General features: G+C 54.8%; 2 protein-coding genes across 2 annotated transcripts in view; one reads left to right on the plus strand and one right to left on the minus strand.

Annotated features, from left to right (window-relative positions):
* lrrc4.1 (leucine rich repeat containing 4.1) overlaps positions 1-1668 on the minus strand; it is a 2546-nt gene extending 878 nt beyond the window's left edge. The window contains exon 1 of the mRNA XM_061229801.1: positions 1-1668. This exon is cut by the window's left edge and continues 878 nt beyond it. Coding sequence (XP_061085785.1) covers positions 1-1668 — 1668 coding nt within the window.
* snd1 (staphylococcal nuclease and tudor domain containing 1) overlaps positions 1-15000 on the plus strand; it is a 237625-nt gene that overhangs the window by 124787 nt on the left and 97838 nt on the right. The gene's annotated exons all lie outside the window — the stretch shown is intronic.

Here is a 15000-nt window from a genome sequence, read left to right on the forward strand (position 1 = left end):
GGCCGCCACCGTGCTCCTCTGCTGGTGCCTCTTGCGGAGCTTGTAGAAGGCGATCAGCATGACGGCGGCCAGGAGGGTGACGGCCACGAAGCAGCCGATGATGATCTTGGTGGTCTTCATCACCTCGTCCAGGCTGGTGGGCGGCTTCTCCGTGCCCTTGGTGGTGGGCACGGAGACGTGGCCGGGCGTCTTGGTGTTGTGGAGGAGCACGGTGGGCGTGGAGATGAAGACGGGCTGAAAGACGGAGGGCGACGCCGTGGCGGTCTTGGGCTTGGGCGCCTCCTCGGAGGTGGGCTGCTCCACCTCCACGGTGACGGTGGTGAAGTAGCTGAGGTTGGAGGTGTTGAGCTCGGCGTTGCTGACGTTCAGGTAGGCCGAGGCGTTGGAGTTGCCCGCCACGTTGGTCACCATGCAGGTGTAGACGCCGGTGTCGCCCGGCAGCACGTTGGAGAAGTTGAGCGTGCCGTCGTTGAGCACGGAGATGCGCGGGTGGTTGGAGCCGTGCGTCAGCACCGTGCCGTTGGGCAGGAGCCAGCGCACGGACGACATGGCCGCCGTGCGGCACTTCAGCTCCGCCACGCGCTCCGCCGAGATGTTGAGGTCGCGCGGCGCGTCGGCGATGAAGGGCGCCGAGCACTGCAGGGCCGCCTGGTCCACCTCCACCAGGTAGCGGCCCCGCATCTGCGGCGGGGCGTGGCAGCGGCCGCAGCAGGTGGAGTTGGTGGGGATGTACTCGCGGAGCCACCAGGAGAGCCAGACCACGTCGCAGTCGCACGCCCAGGGGTTGTGGTGCAGGTGCAGCTCCACCAGGTAGCGCAGCGGGGCGAACAGGTCGTGCGGCAGGGAGCTCAGGTTGTTGTGGGCCAGGTTGAGCTCCACCAGGGCCGTGGCGTCGTCGAAGGCGTTGCGCTCGATCTGGCCCACCTGCGAGTTCATAATCCACAGCTTGCGCAGAGAGCGCAGGCCCCGGAAGCCGCCCGGCTTGATCTCCGGGAAGTGGTTCTCGGAGATCTCCAGCTCCTCCAGGCCCACCAGCGGCGAGAGGGCGGGCATCTCGCGGATGTTGCACATTCCCAGGTTCAGGTACTTCAAGTTGTACAATCCCTCAAAGGCCCCGTCGGAAATGTACTCCAGCTTCCTGAGCTCGCCGAGGTCCAGGCGCAGGAGCGAGGGCACCCGGTTGAACGCGTACGACGGGATGCTCTCGATGGGGTTGTTCCTCAGCCACAGCTCCCGCAGCTTGGACAGGTACTCGAACGCCCCGCTGGGGACCACCGTCAGCCGGTTGTCGAACAGCTCCAGCGTGTTGAGGCTGGTCAGGCCGTTGAAGGCGCCCACCTCGATCTGCCGGATGGAGTTGCGGCCCAGCTGCAGCCGCTCCAGGTGGTGCAGGTGCCGGAAGGTGTCGGCCTGGATGAGCTCGATGCCGTTCTCCATCAGGTTGAGGTACCGGGTGTTGGAGGGGATCCCCGGCGGCACGCGGGTCAGGGCCCGGCGGGTGCAGACCACCTTGCTGAACTGGTTACTGCAGGAGCAGACCGCCGGGCACACCTGGGGCCCCGCGGTCCCGGCCTCGCACGCGCTCCACGAGCGCACCATGAGGTAGACTCCGAAAAGCAGGGCGGCGTTCCAGGTGCGGTGCGCTGGTACCCACCGCTGGAAACTCATGATGTGCCACGTTCATAATTCGACATCGTCTGGGGGAGGGTGACGGGGGGGGGGGGGAGGGGAGGGGAAGGGGAGGACGAGGTTTTTTTCGCGTGGCCCTACCCTGGTTTCAGCGACGCCCGGGCGCGTTCTTCCATGGGCGGAGGAGAGAGGAGAGCGGGACGGAGCCGGCCGGAGAGAGAGAGAGAGGGAACGAGGGGGGGGTGGCGGAGGAGAGAAGGGGGGTGGGGGGGGGATGGGGGCTGAATCGATGGGAACAAGCGGGGTGGGAACCACCGAACACCTACCTCTCGAGTTTTCAGCGAAAGTCCCTCTGTATTTAAAAAACAATTTTTTTTTTTCCCAAATTGTATTTATTTATATATTTTCTCCTCTGTTGGCCCAAAAAAAAAGATGCTCATGTTATATTCATATCTCCATGGAAAAATGTCACTTATTATTTTTTATTTATTTTTTTTAGTTTGTATTTTTTCCCCTCAATCCCTCGGTCGTTCGGTCGGGTCGTCAGAGGAACGCAAAGTGAGGCGATCCGTCAAAATGGCCCCCGGTAAACCCCCGGTAGACGGGGCGCTAGAAGGCGGCGTGTTGCCGCGGCGGGCAGGTGCGCGCGTCCCGCCTCGCCAGCGGCTCATCCCCCGCTTGCCCTTGGTAGCCTGCTCTGGGCGCTACGGCGATGCTCCCGCGGGGCTCCATCACGGAGCGCCACGCACGCCCGGGGGGGAAAAAAACACCACGGCGGGGAGAGGGGGGGGGGGGGAGGAGGAGGAGAGGAGAGGGAAAAAAAGAGAGGGAAAAATTCCAGTCTTTTCAGAATTCCCTTCCGTCCGTTGTTAAAAAAAGAGCCCCCGTTTTTTTTTTTTTTTGTTCCTTTTTCTTTTCTTTTTTTTTCACCCCACTTTACTGTGACACACTCACACACGCGCGCACGCACGCATGCACACACACACACACTCACACACACCCCCCTCCTTCCTTGGTTTTGTCACCCCCTTTCCCGGCTTGATTATCCGTTCCAGACCGGCGGGAGAGAAAGGGCTAAAAGATGCATATTGCAGTCATGGCATTTCTCTCTGTTTTTTAAACTAGCGTAGTTCGTCCGGTGATAGCAGCAGCAGCAGCTGCAGCCTGCCGCCCGTTCCGTTAGCGGTAATCCGTCAATTTCTCCGAGGGGGGGGGACAGGGGGGGGGAGGGGGGCAGGAGGAGGGAGAGAGGGGGAGAGAGAGAGAGAGAGGGGGGGGTAGGGGGGGGGGGGAACGCAGCAATGTTGAGGAGGTTTGCTTCAGGAGTGCTCCCGCGCACTCTCCTCGCTGCGGGAACAGGATAAAAGCCCGCCGGTCTGTCCGCAATGTCCGTGCCGTCGACTGGGGAAAAAGTATCCTGGGAATCGCGACGCGAAAACGGGAGTCTTTTTTTTATTTTTTTTATGAATTTTTTTTTTCTTCCTTCTTTTTTTTCTCTCTTTTTTTTTTTCCCCGAACCCCGCGGCTCCTGCAGTATCCCCTTTTGTCTTGAGGTAGCAAGTGGCGGCGGTCCGTTAGCGGTCCGTTAGCGGTCCGTCAGCCGTGCGTCCGGAGAGCAGCCCGCGGTGGCAGCCGGAGCGATGGTCGCAGCGCAGATCGGAGCGGGGAGACGCCAGTCCACGGAAACATTTTTAACCCCCCCCCTTGTTTACCCTCCTGTCGCCCTGTTCTTTATGTGCCGGTGTTGCAGGCAGCTGAGACAGGCTGCGCTCTCTCCCTCTCTCTCTCTCGCTCTCTCGCTCTCTCCCTCCTGCTCTCACACTCGCTCTCCCTCTCTCTCTTGCTCTCCCTCCCTCTCTCTCTAGCTTGCTCGCTCACTCTTTCTTGCTCTCTCTCTCTCTCGCTCTCTCTCTCTTGCTCTCTCTCCCTCTCCCTCTCCCTCTCTCTCTCTCTCTCTCTCTCCTCTTTTTGTCCTTCAGTGGAAACGTGAATGTACTGCTGACGCATCCAGTCCGGAGCAGTGCATTGGTTTGATGCAGTGTTCTGCTGTATTAACACATCCACCCCCTCCGCTCTCTCTCTCTCTCTCCCTCTCTCTCTCTCTCCCCCTTCCTCTCTCTCTCTCTCTCTCTATGCCTCTCTCTCCCTCTTCCTCTCCCTCTCTTTCTCTCCTAGTCTTCCCCCCTCCTCTTTTTCTCTCCCTCTTTCTGTTTCTCTGTCTTTTGCTGTCTCTCTTCTCTCTCCTCTCCCTTTATCTCTCTCCATCCCCATCTCTCTCTTGTTCTATTCCTCTATAGCACCCTCTCTCTCTCCCTCCCTCTCTCTCTCTCTCCCTCTCTCTCCCTTTCTCTCTCTCCCTTTCTCTCTCTCTCTCTTTCTCTCTCTCCCTCTCTCTCTCTCTCCCTCCCTCCCTCCCTCTCTCTCCCTCTCCCTCTCCCTCTCTCTCTCCCTCTCTCTCTCTCTCTCCCTCTCTCGTCATCTCGGGGTTAATGCAGAAGCGTTCCAGTCAGCTTGCCTTGATTTGATCTTAAACCTTTTTTATTTATTTTTATTCCAGTTTTGGAGGCGGGGGTGGCGGGTGTGTTGGGGAACTGTGAGTGTGGTTTGTGTGTGTGTCTGTCTGTGTGTGTGTCTGTGTTGTGTGTGTGTGTGTGTGTGTGTGTGTGTGTGTGTGTGTGTGTGTGCGTGCGTGCGTACTGTGTGTGTGTGTGTGTGTGTGTGTGTGCGCATACTGTGAGTGTGTGTGTGTGTGTGTGTGTGCATGTGTGTGTGTGTGCATGTGTGTTGTGTGTGCGTAGTGTGTGTGTGTTTGTTGTTTGTGTGAGTGTGTGTGTGTGCGTGCGTGCGTGCGTACTGTGTGTTGTGTGTGTGTGCGTGTGTGTGTGCATGTGTGTTGTGGGTGTGTGTGTGTGTGTGCGTGCGTACTGTGTGTTGTGTGTGTGTGTGTGTTTGCGGGTGTGTGTGCGCATACTGTGTGTGTTGTGTGTGTGTGAGTGTGTGAGTGTGTGAGTGTGCGTGCGTGCGTACTGTGTGTTGTGTGTGTTGTGTGTGTGTGTGTGTGTGAGTGTGTGTGTGTTGTGTGTGTGTGTGTGTGTGTGTGTGTGTTTGCGGGTGTGCGTGCGCAGAGCCAGTCTGTCAGCTCCCAGCCCTCGGAGCGATTTAAACTATTTCGGTCCCCTGTTGAGCGAGATGCAGCGCGGCAGTGGAGAGGTCACTGTTGGGAAGCAGAAGCAGGTCGCAGTGATTTTGCTGAATTACCCCGTCCGGGCGATGAAGACGTGTTCCCCCCCCTCCTCCCCTCCACCCTCACGTGGGAATAAACACAAATTGATGTTTCCGCTGCCCGGGGGGCGGCTCGGGATCGGTCCGCCTCGTCATCGCCTTGCGAGTGCTGAGTGGGCTGCCTGTTTTTCGGGACCGGGGGAGGGGCGGCGGGCGTCTTTTGGGGAGCCCGGCGGTGAAGGGGCCCCCGGAGGAGGAGGTTATGAAAGGGGGAAAGAAAGAAAGAAAGAGAGGGAGGGAGGGGGGGAGGAGGAGGGACGGAGGCTAATACCAGCAGATTAAAACGCCCCCCCCCGCCCCTACCACCGCCCCGCTCTCTCACAGCTGGCTTCATCAACACTTGCTTTGTCACGCCTGCCTCTCCAAAATATCCCCCCAATAACACCCCCCCCCGCCTCCCCTATCAATGACTACCCGCTGACCCGTCAGCCCTGACGACTCATATCACGCCCCCCCTCACCCCTGACTCGCTGTTTTCAGTAGTGGGGACCGGGGCGCATCATTCAGGGGGATGAGTGTCTGTAAGTACGGGAGCCCAGGGTGATTCAGATTCAGGGGTGTTGTCATTAACGTTCGTGCTGTACTCCATAGGTGATTCAGATTCAGGGGTGTTGTCATTAACGTTACTGCTGTACTCCATAGGTGATTCAGCCCCTCGGAGTGCTCTTTCTCTGCTGTTGTAAGGTCAAACAGAGGGTGGTAATTCTACAAAAAAAAAAAAGGGGACAACTGTAACGTTGATACGTTTTTGGTGATTTAATTACATTTTTATCTGATTCTGTGGTTTTAAAAGATATATATTTTGTAATAGCTTTGAAGTAGAACAGGGTCGGGTGGGACTTGCGTGCGTGTTATTGAACTGTGACAGACATTTGAACAAATGGCAGTTGAGAATTGCTTTTATGTCGCCCCCTCTTTCAGTGATCTGACAGTGTTTTGCGGGGTGGTTTTTTTGGGGGGTTCTTCTGTAGCTAATGCAGCCCAAGACTAGAGCGTCAGCACGTCGGTATATGGAGTAACATCACCAGTGGGGAGCTGTGGTAGCTGTTCTGCCCCGGAGGGGCTGTTGTGCCCCGGGGGGGGGGGGCAGTACTTTGTACCGGTGCATTTGTGTCACTTTAGAGACGAGTGACAGATCTCTGTGGGATGGCCTCCGGCGTACCCCAAGGGCCGCACTCGACACCCCCGGGCATTGGTGCACAAGAACTGCAACACAGCTCCCCGCCTATGTGCATCCATAAACTACGATCAAAACGGCGGGGGTGGGGAGACCGTTATAAACCGGTACTATTGTAAATACCTCAAGCGCAAACGCCGTTATTCCCTTCTGCATGTTGCTGTGACGGTGTGGGTAGCGGTGCTGCGGCTAACACGCTAACGCAAGGTCGCGCAGGATCGATAAATCGGGGGATGATTCGGTCTCAGGACGAGAGAAGAGCCAGGGTCGGGAGTTTAGCCAGGACTCCCGGGGAAGCCCCCCTGCTCTTTGAGAAGAGTGTCATACGATCTTTGCTGGCCGTCGGTGAGTCAGGCCCTGGGCTGAACGTGTCCTCTGATGGACGGCCTGTGATGAGGCAGCCTCGACGATGACTGGACATCCGCTCTTGCGTAAGTGTCCTAGAAAACACAAAAAAAAGGTAAACGTGTTGAGATGTGCTGAAGAGTCGTTCTCCGGTGTGTCGGTGCGGGTTTGTGTTTATATTCCTACGCTCGGGGCGACGCGTGACTGCGTTCCTGCGCCCGTAGGAGCGGGCCGTAAGTTCTCCGCTGGCAGCCGGCTCTCTGAAACGCGTTTATAACCGTTATCGGCCCGTTTCGTGAGAAAGATGCATCGCTCGCGCCGCGAACCCCCGTCTCTCCTCGAGAAATATGTGCATTCGAACACGCCGCGGGTGTCGAGCGCCTCTTCCGTTAAACCGCAAGGCAGCGTGGGTAATTGATGACGGGTTCCAGTGGCCCAGACGTCGCCGCCGTTACGGGGGGGGTTATGAGTGAGGGAAGGTCACCCCACCCCCCCCCCACCCCCGGATCAGAGCCGGTTCCGCTTCACGGGATGACGCCGCCCGCAAATCGAACGGCAGTCGAAAATGTCACCACGTTTTTGGTCACGGTCGTCTCTTAGGGAGAGGCGCTGAGCGTCAGTGTGCTAAGTGACCGTCAGAAAAAGCGTCGGACATTGTGACACACACACACACACACACACACACACACACACACCTGGGTGACACTTCATCAAGGCGAGCAGTTCTCACGGATCCGTTTTCCTGTTCCGACAGTGACCGTTGAAGGAGAGTAACTAAGATGGCCGCAGGTGACCATCACGACCAACTCCGGTGTGCACCTCCGGTCCTGGAGTGGGGGGCCGTTCACATGCCCGATTTTGTCCCACCCCAGTTACCGTAGTTGTAGTTTTCTGACCGCTCTGCTTCACGCCTGCACTTCAGAACGGCAACACCGTCTGGATACCCTTGCGGTCCCACTCATGACTGTACCTGGCGCTTACACGAACGTCAGATCAAAGTACGACTGAGCTAATTAAGGAATTAAGAGCGGAAGTTGGCAGGAAATCTTGAAAGGGATCGGGCCTCGTTGTCTACCCCTGGTTCATGGGGACGGTACCCCCTCTTCCTGGTTGGACGTGTTTTGGGGCTGAGGCGTGGTGAATACTTGGTTTGATCGTAGCGTGCGTGACTGACTCTGTCCCGGTTGTTCTGGTCATTAGCCTTCTGCTGAACTGGGTCAGTCGATCGTGAAGAAGGCGGGGGGTGTGTTCGCCCTGAGGATAGTGTTCAGATCCGGGGTAGCACGCCAGTTACACGGGTAGGTCATGTGACCCCAATCAACAGGACCGGTGCCAAACTGCCTCGAGGCAGGTGATGTGGAAATTAGGAAGGGGGGGTGAAAGGGTTCTTCTGTCCTTGCTGGTCCTGGAACTGTGCTGTAGGCTCCTGTGTTCAATTAAACAGGAAAATAAATCATTTATTAAGGCACCGAGCGACCCAGTTTGGTGCAGTTGGTCTGTCGATCGCGTCGAAGGCCGTTTTTGTCATGTGGGATGCCCGTGGTCATGTCCGGGAGTCTGGCCTTCTGCCCGGTCATGAAGGCCTTTTTAAAATCATCTTTAGAGCCGCATATTTCGACCGCCATGGGAACAGGCAATTTGTTATTATCATTATTTTGTTATGGTTATTATTTTTATTTATTTTTTACCTAAAACTCGACGCTGTGTTCACGGTCCCAGGAGGGCTTCTTGGCTGGACTGCTGCCACGGTACCTTCTAGAAAGAAGGAGAGGTCTTAAAAAAATAAATAAAATCAACCTTAGTCATCACGTGCAGTCGCAAGCGTTTCTGTAAAGCGCTGAACTAAACCATCAATCACTCTGTATGGATTTTCTCCCTGAAAAGCCCCCCCCCCCGCACCCACCCACCCACCCACCATTTTAAAACGGAGAACATCAGATCGATTCATTGGCTGTCACAACCCGTACACGACCCCGTGACCCCAGATCATGTCTGAGTTGATCTCGTCCACATTCAGGGAAGGGGTGGGGGGGGAGGGGGAGAAGGTCGTAGCGCTAGCACCGACGTTAGCGCGCTAGCTGCGTTTTGGGGTTTTTTATTCGCTGTAACTCGTTTATACGGAGAGCAGAAAGGAGCGGCCCTCTCAGTATGAGCTTCGCGTGCTCATGAGCCGGTTCGGGGGCACGGCGATGACCCCGACTTCTTCTCCGGCTGCTCGAACAATAACGATCCTCTTTGAGATTTCGCGGGTGTAACATTTCGCGTTTTGTGCGCCGAGAATTATAAGGCGCTTACTGACATTTGACAAAAATGACTTTCATCGGTGTCGTATGTTGATTGTAGAGCGCGAAAGACTTGTGTGAAGTTATATCCGGAAATACTGTTTAAAAGTATGAAGAAATGCGAAATTTCAAAGGTCGTATTTGCTTGGAGCCCGTTAGTTCTTGGAATATTTGGAGTTCAGTCTCTCAAAACCACTCCGAACACAGATGGAGCCTTATAATTACCAGCTCATGGGAATCAGGTGTTGGGTGGGGGGGGGGGGGGGGGTCATTGAGCAGTCGACGAAATAAAAAAAACAAAATTAAATTGCACGAGAATGAACAAATAAAAGCAGTATACACGGGTAGTGTATACAGTATACACGCGTATACACTATCCATCCCTCGATAGGAGGGGGAAAAAAAAAAAAAGAAGAAGAATAAATAAATCTTATTTCATAGAGAGCTCTGTTTCAGCTGCAGGTTTATATTCAGGGTGTCAGACGTGATGCTTTGTAGTGAAATGTAGGAGGCGTAAAACCTCCGGCTGACGGGACGCACCTTCTCCCGGCCCTGGGGTGTGTGAACGTGCGTCTGATGCTGATCTCCTCCGAGCGCCGCCAAGATGCCTCCGATTTGTATATCGCGATCCGGGGGAAGCGTTACCCAGCGCGCGCCAGTCCACCCCCGTCCAATCAGGGACCGGTGAGGATCGACGAGTCGGGGAATGTCTTTTTGCTGTTTTAAGGCTGTTGTCTTCACAGTTTCCGCTCCCGTATAAGAGAGAGAAACTGGTCCTCCTTCCAGCCAACGCAGTTCAGCATTTTCCGCTAGCCAGTGAGGTGGCCTGTAGCCTAGTGGCTCAGGTACATCTCTAGGACCCGGAAAGGTTGGTGGTTCAAGCCCCCGGTGTAGCCACGATAAGATCCTCACAACTGTTGGGCCCTTGAGCGAGGCCCTTAACCCTGCATTGCTCCGGGGGAGGGGGATTGTCCCCTGCTTGGTCTAATCAACCGTAAGTCAGGCTGTAATGCGTCTCTCGGTACTACGGCACGCGGTTAGCTGAAGGTGAGCCGTGGTTCCACCGTCACCTCCAAACATTGCTCTGTTTGGTTGTTTTTGTTGTGATTCCGAAGGCCCGATAGCTAATTAGGCTAATTATATTTGCGTTTCTCGTTTGTCCTGTGATTGATTCTTGTACACGTACGTGAACGCTTGCTCTGGGCTCTCTGCAAAGAGTCCCCCTCCATAGGGTGGGGGTAGGGGTGGGGGGGGAGTGAGGAAGCATTTTAATAATACCCATTGTTTATCAACTAATAACCTTAATTATTTTTAGATCTGTTTACCGTTCTTCCTTCTGACACTAATTATAAGGCTGGGTTCTGTTGGCAGGGAGTTCTCGATTTGGGCAGAACAAAGTCCTGTCGTAATTAGCTTCTCAGCGGCTGGGAAAAAAACATACTAACTAACTAACAACTGAAAATAACCACGTATGGGTTCGGTTCGGAGTGCTTAGCGGAGATGTGTGCACTCCGACCGCCCTACTCGGGGTAATCCCGCGCAATGCTCACGCAGGCTTGCGTTGTGTCTTCTGGAAGGCCGGGACCTCGATTCGTCTAAGGACAGAGCTAAGCTACGCGTTTAGTCCTGTGCGTGCGGTCTGAGTTTACACGACGCCTGGGAGAATTCTCCATCCACCTGTATCTCCTGTTCTTGTCAGCCGAGCGTTGGGAAACTGGGAACAGGGAAACTGAAAAGAGCCGAGCCGGGTTTAGGTTTTTCCTACTCGGGCGCTATCTTGTCTGGTGGGTTCCCCAAACCCCCCCACCGGAATGAACCGGAATGTGAGAGAACCCTGTGTGTTGGTATCCGGGGGGGGGGGTGTGGGGGGTAACACTCTTAGGCTCCTTTCTCCTCCCGTATGCAAATGTCCGCCGCGATACGGGCGTGCGGTCGGCCAGTGCCGCTTAATATTCCGGGGGCGTGCGCGTCGCCGTGCCAACAGACCGCTCAAAAAAAAAAAAAAGGGGGACTTTGTGTGGCGTGCGTGGTGTTTGCTAAAAAAAATTAAAACATAAAAACTACGGCCGAGACCCTTTAAATCTCGCCGAGTTTCAACCGACGTAGAAACGCAGATTCGCTTTCCGGAGAGAGTTGGCGAAATCGTGTGACGCCGGGCGCGTGTTCTGCCGGGGAGGGAGCGGCGGTTTTCAGCCTTCGCCACGCCGGAGCGCGGAGCCCTGTTTAACACCGGCGCGGGGAATTAATGAAGTGCCGACACAATGTGCTGAACTGGAACGCCGGCTGTGCGCGAGGTGTTTTATGTACCCTTGGCAGGTTTCAGAAACTTTGCGGGTTGTGTCGGTTTGCGTCACTGCGGAGCGAGAGGTGGCAGGGAATTAAACTTCTGTAAAAACGCCACCCTTATTTTAGACGGTGGAGCAGCCTCGTTAAACCAATATTTGTTTTGTATTACAGGGGAATATTTTTATGTTATTTAGTCCTCCCGGCAACAGGGGGCAGTGTCGCACGTCGGTAATGACAGTCTTCAGTCAATGAGTTGTAGTTGTGTTAACCGTCTCTAAGCCCCGTCTGGCACTGGCTGCTCCCCCTAAATCACATACTTGGCCATGCTACTCATACTGAATTTGAATGAAAATCAGTCTGTGATTTAGTACAAGTCGTACGCTAGTATGAGGTTCCTGCTTCGCTCTGCTGGTGTTGTGTAGCTCTCCACACTTCCTTCTCTGCCAGGAAATCGCATCTTTTTGTGTGCGATCGTAGTGCGTCAGTGTTTGCTTTGACTTTCTCCGCAGATGATGAGATTTGTAGTGACAGCTCCGCGGATTTGTCTGCGAAGGAGCCGTGTGATTAACCATGCAGGCTCTACTGGGCGTTTGTTTGTGTGTTTCGTTTATTTTGCCTGTTTTGTGATGGTTGCCTCGACGTTCTGCCCCCTGTATGCCCGTTGTGGCCTCGGGTACCGGGAACCCGAAAATCGCGTTCTCCTCGGAGGAAAACAAACGGGCAGACTGTCCCCTCATTCTCTCTGGAATCGTCAGATCGCTCCTTTACATTATGTTATTGGCATTTGGCAGACGCCCTTATCCAGAGCGACATACAGTTGATTAGACTAAGCAGGAGAGAATCCTCCCCTGGAGCAATGCAGGGTTAAGGGCCTTGCTCAAGGGCCCAACGGCTGTGCAGATCTTATTGTGGCTACACCGGGATAAGAACCACCGACCTTGCGGGTCCCAGTCATGTACCTTAACTGCTACGCTACAGGCCGCTCCTTAGCTGTTTTCGAGGAATCCGTATTCCAGGCGGTTTTAACCGTGGAACGGCGGAAAAAGCGTCCTTTATCGCGCCTCGACCCTCATGACCCCTGACCTCCCGTCAGCGGCTGTTGAGAGGGCGAAAGTTCTCAGTTTCACAGGGGCGGCGACGTGCGGCCAGGTCAGAGGTGACACAGGCGTCCATTTTGTTTCCTCGCACCCGAACGGCGAGAAGGGGGACTCCTCGCCCCGTTTCCAGGGGAACGGATCGCGCTGAAAACGATTTGAGAGCAGCTCCTCTCACATCTCATCCTTATTACGGGTTCTGCCGGATGATTTCGAGGAGGGAGGAAAAAAAAGGAAAAAAAACGCACTTGAGTTTAACGGGGAAAAGTAAAAGTTGTACATGGAGTGGAAATGAGAGTATCGGCTTCAGTGGCTTTTTAAGAGAGATTTTTATCAGTGAAAGAGGAAGGAATCACCTAGTTAAAGACTATTGCCGACAACGGCGGTGGAAGTGGAGTCGGGCAAATTCGGTTAACGGGGGTCTGGAGACTGACGGGGTGTGATTTGGGCGACCGCCTTCGTCCCTGTGCGACCAGCGGACGGTATTCAGCGGCCGTCCCTCTTTCACTCCGGGGAGAGGGGGGAGCCTAAAAGCCGTTGATAAGAAAGGAGTTGTGTTCCTGCGGCCCGGGTCCAGTAAAGTGTGGCCCCCGTGACCTTCTCTAATGCGTTTCTGGTGACCGGGCGGCTCCAGATTTCCCCCGGGTTGTGCGACCGCGTTCTGCGGCGCTTTCTAAATTGGAGTCGATAACGGAGGCTCCGGGCTGCTTCGGTGACGCTGGGCCAGGCCACAGCGGCCGGTTAGACCGGGCTAACGGAAAACCGCTAAACCAGACCCCCCCCCCCCTCCGATCCAATCCACCCCCCACCGCCCCCTCCTTTCTAAATCCTGCTAATGCAAACAGATTTGTTACAAACCCTATTCTCTTAATCCTTTTCATGCGTTAGCGTTTTACATGGATTTAGCGGATTAAAATAGATTGCGTTTGCTGTGTGGGCCCCTTGCACCTCTCCCTAGGAACGCACGACCGAGCAGGAGCGCCAACGCAGGGGCCCCCGAAAGAGTAAATAAATAAATACATAAAAATAATTAAAGAAATGATCAGCCTGAAAGTAAACGTTAGTCTCGGGCGCTGAGATGTGATTTCCTGTGTGTGGCGGAGACTCGCCTGGCGCATGACTAAAGAACACACACACGTGTATGCACACTCTCACACTCACTCTCACACACTCTCACACTCACACACACACTATCTCACACACACACTCTCTCACACACACACTATCTCACACACACACTCTCTCTCACACACTCTTACACTCACACTCACTCACTCTCTCACACACACACACGCATGCAGGCACACACACTCTCACACACACTCTCACACACTCACACACACACTCTCACACACACACTATCTCACACACACACTCTCTCTCACACACTCTTACACTCACACTCACTCACTCTCTCACACACACACACACACACACACACGCACGCATGCAGGCACACACACTCTCACACACTCTCACACACGTGCACGCTCACACGCACAGTCACGCACACGCACACACATACACACACACGCACACTCCATGTTCCAACACGGCGCGTTACTCCCTCCCCCACCCCCCACCCCCCTTCCCCTCGGCATTCTGGGATTGGCGCTGTACACGGCTCACACGTTATCCCCCCGGGGGTTTACAAACGGAGGTTTCACTCCATGCCAGGGATTTCTCTCCTGGTCTCCGGTGCTGTATCTTGCCAGGGTATATTCCTGAGCTCCGAGACGGCTGGTGAGAGACGCATTCTTATGAATGCATAATGCAGGAGAGGCTTGAATTTTACATGAAACAGCAGAGTGCATTGAGCACGGTAAACAGGGGAGGCGAGCGGAAAGATCCAGCGTCTCTCTCTCTCTCTCTCTCTCTCTCTCTCTCTCTCCCTCTCTCCCTCTCTCCCTCTCTCTCCCCCTTTCTCTTTCTCTCTCTCCCTCTCTCTACTCTGTCTCTCCCCCTCTCTCTACTCTCTCTCTCTCCCTCTCTCTCTCCCTCTCTTTCTCGCTGTTCGCACGCAGGCCGTCCTGTATGGTGGGGGTCTGGGAGAACGCTCCACTCCCCGCTTCTGAAGGGGGCACCAGGAGAGAACGTTGAACTTGTAGATTGAGCAAAGATTTGCAACTGCCTTTCGACGTTAATTCAACGCTAATTTTGACCGTGAAAGGTAGACAGGGTAGGTTTCTGAGAGAACAAATCGAAAAAATTCAAGATAAAAATGTGCTTTTAGTTGATCCTTTTTTGTCTGTTTACCTCTGTCGGATGAAGAACACACTGGGACAACCATAACTCTTTCCTGAGTTTGGGGTCCTGACAGAACGACCCTGCGTTCAGTAGTTTATAAACTGGCTTGTGCGTTCAGTAGTTTATACGCCCGGCTGTGCGTTTGAGTCACACTTTACACGCCACTTCCTGTTCCTGCCGCCGTGAAAAAGGTCTTGTGCTTTATCTGCCCTTGATCCCCGTTTGCATACCTTGTTTCTATGGCAACTGGACACCGTGTGCTGCTTCTCGATTGGTGAATCATCCCCCCCCCCCCCCCCCACACACACCCACCCCCACCCTTCCACACCCACATCTGTTCGCCGAAAACGATCTGTCTTGGAGCAGACGGTCTGAACTTGAGCTCGCCTGCTCTCGTTGACCCCGGAGTGATATGGAGCCTGAGATTTGTTGACGGAAAAGGAGGAGTCCAATGTCCAGTTTGAAGTCTGCGGGGTCAGTGTTACCCGTTCAAGGGCGAACGCGCTCCCTACGCCCCAGTGAGAGCGGTCCGGTCTGCCAGCTCTGGTCGCCTTGCGCTCTCCCCTCATTACGAGCGCCAGGTGGTCGCCTGTTCTCTGTTCTGGCTCCTCGGCGGTGGAATGACCTGTCTACCGCTGTCAGGACAGCAGTATCCCTC

Source organism: Conger conger, chromosome 19 (assembly GCF_963514075.1).
Source record: "Conger conger chromosome 19, fConCon1.1, whole genome shotgun sequence".
NCBI lineage: Eukaryota > Metazoa > Chordata > Actinopteri > Anguilliformes > Congridae > Conger > Conger conger.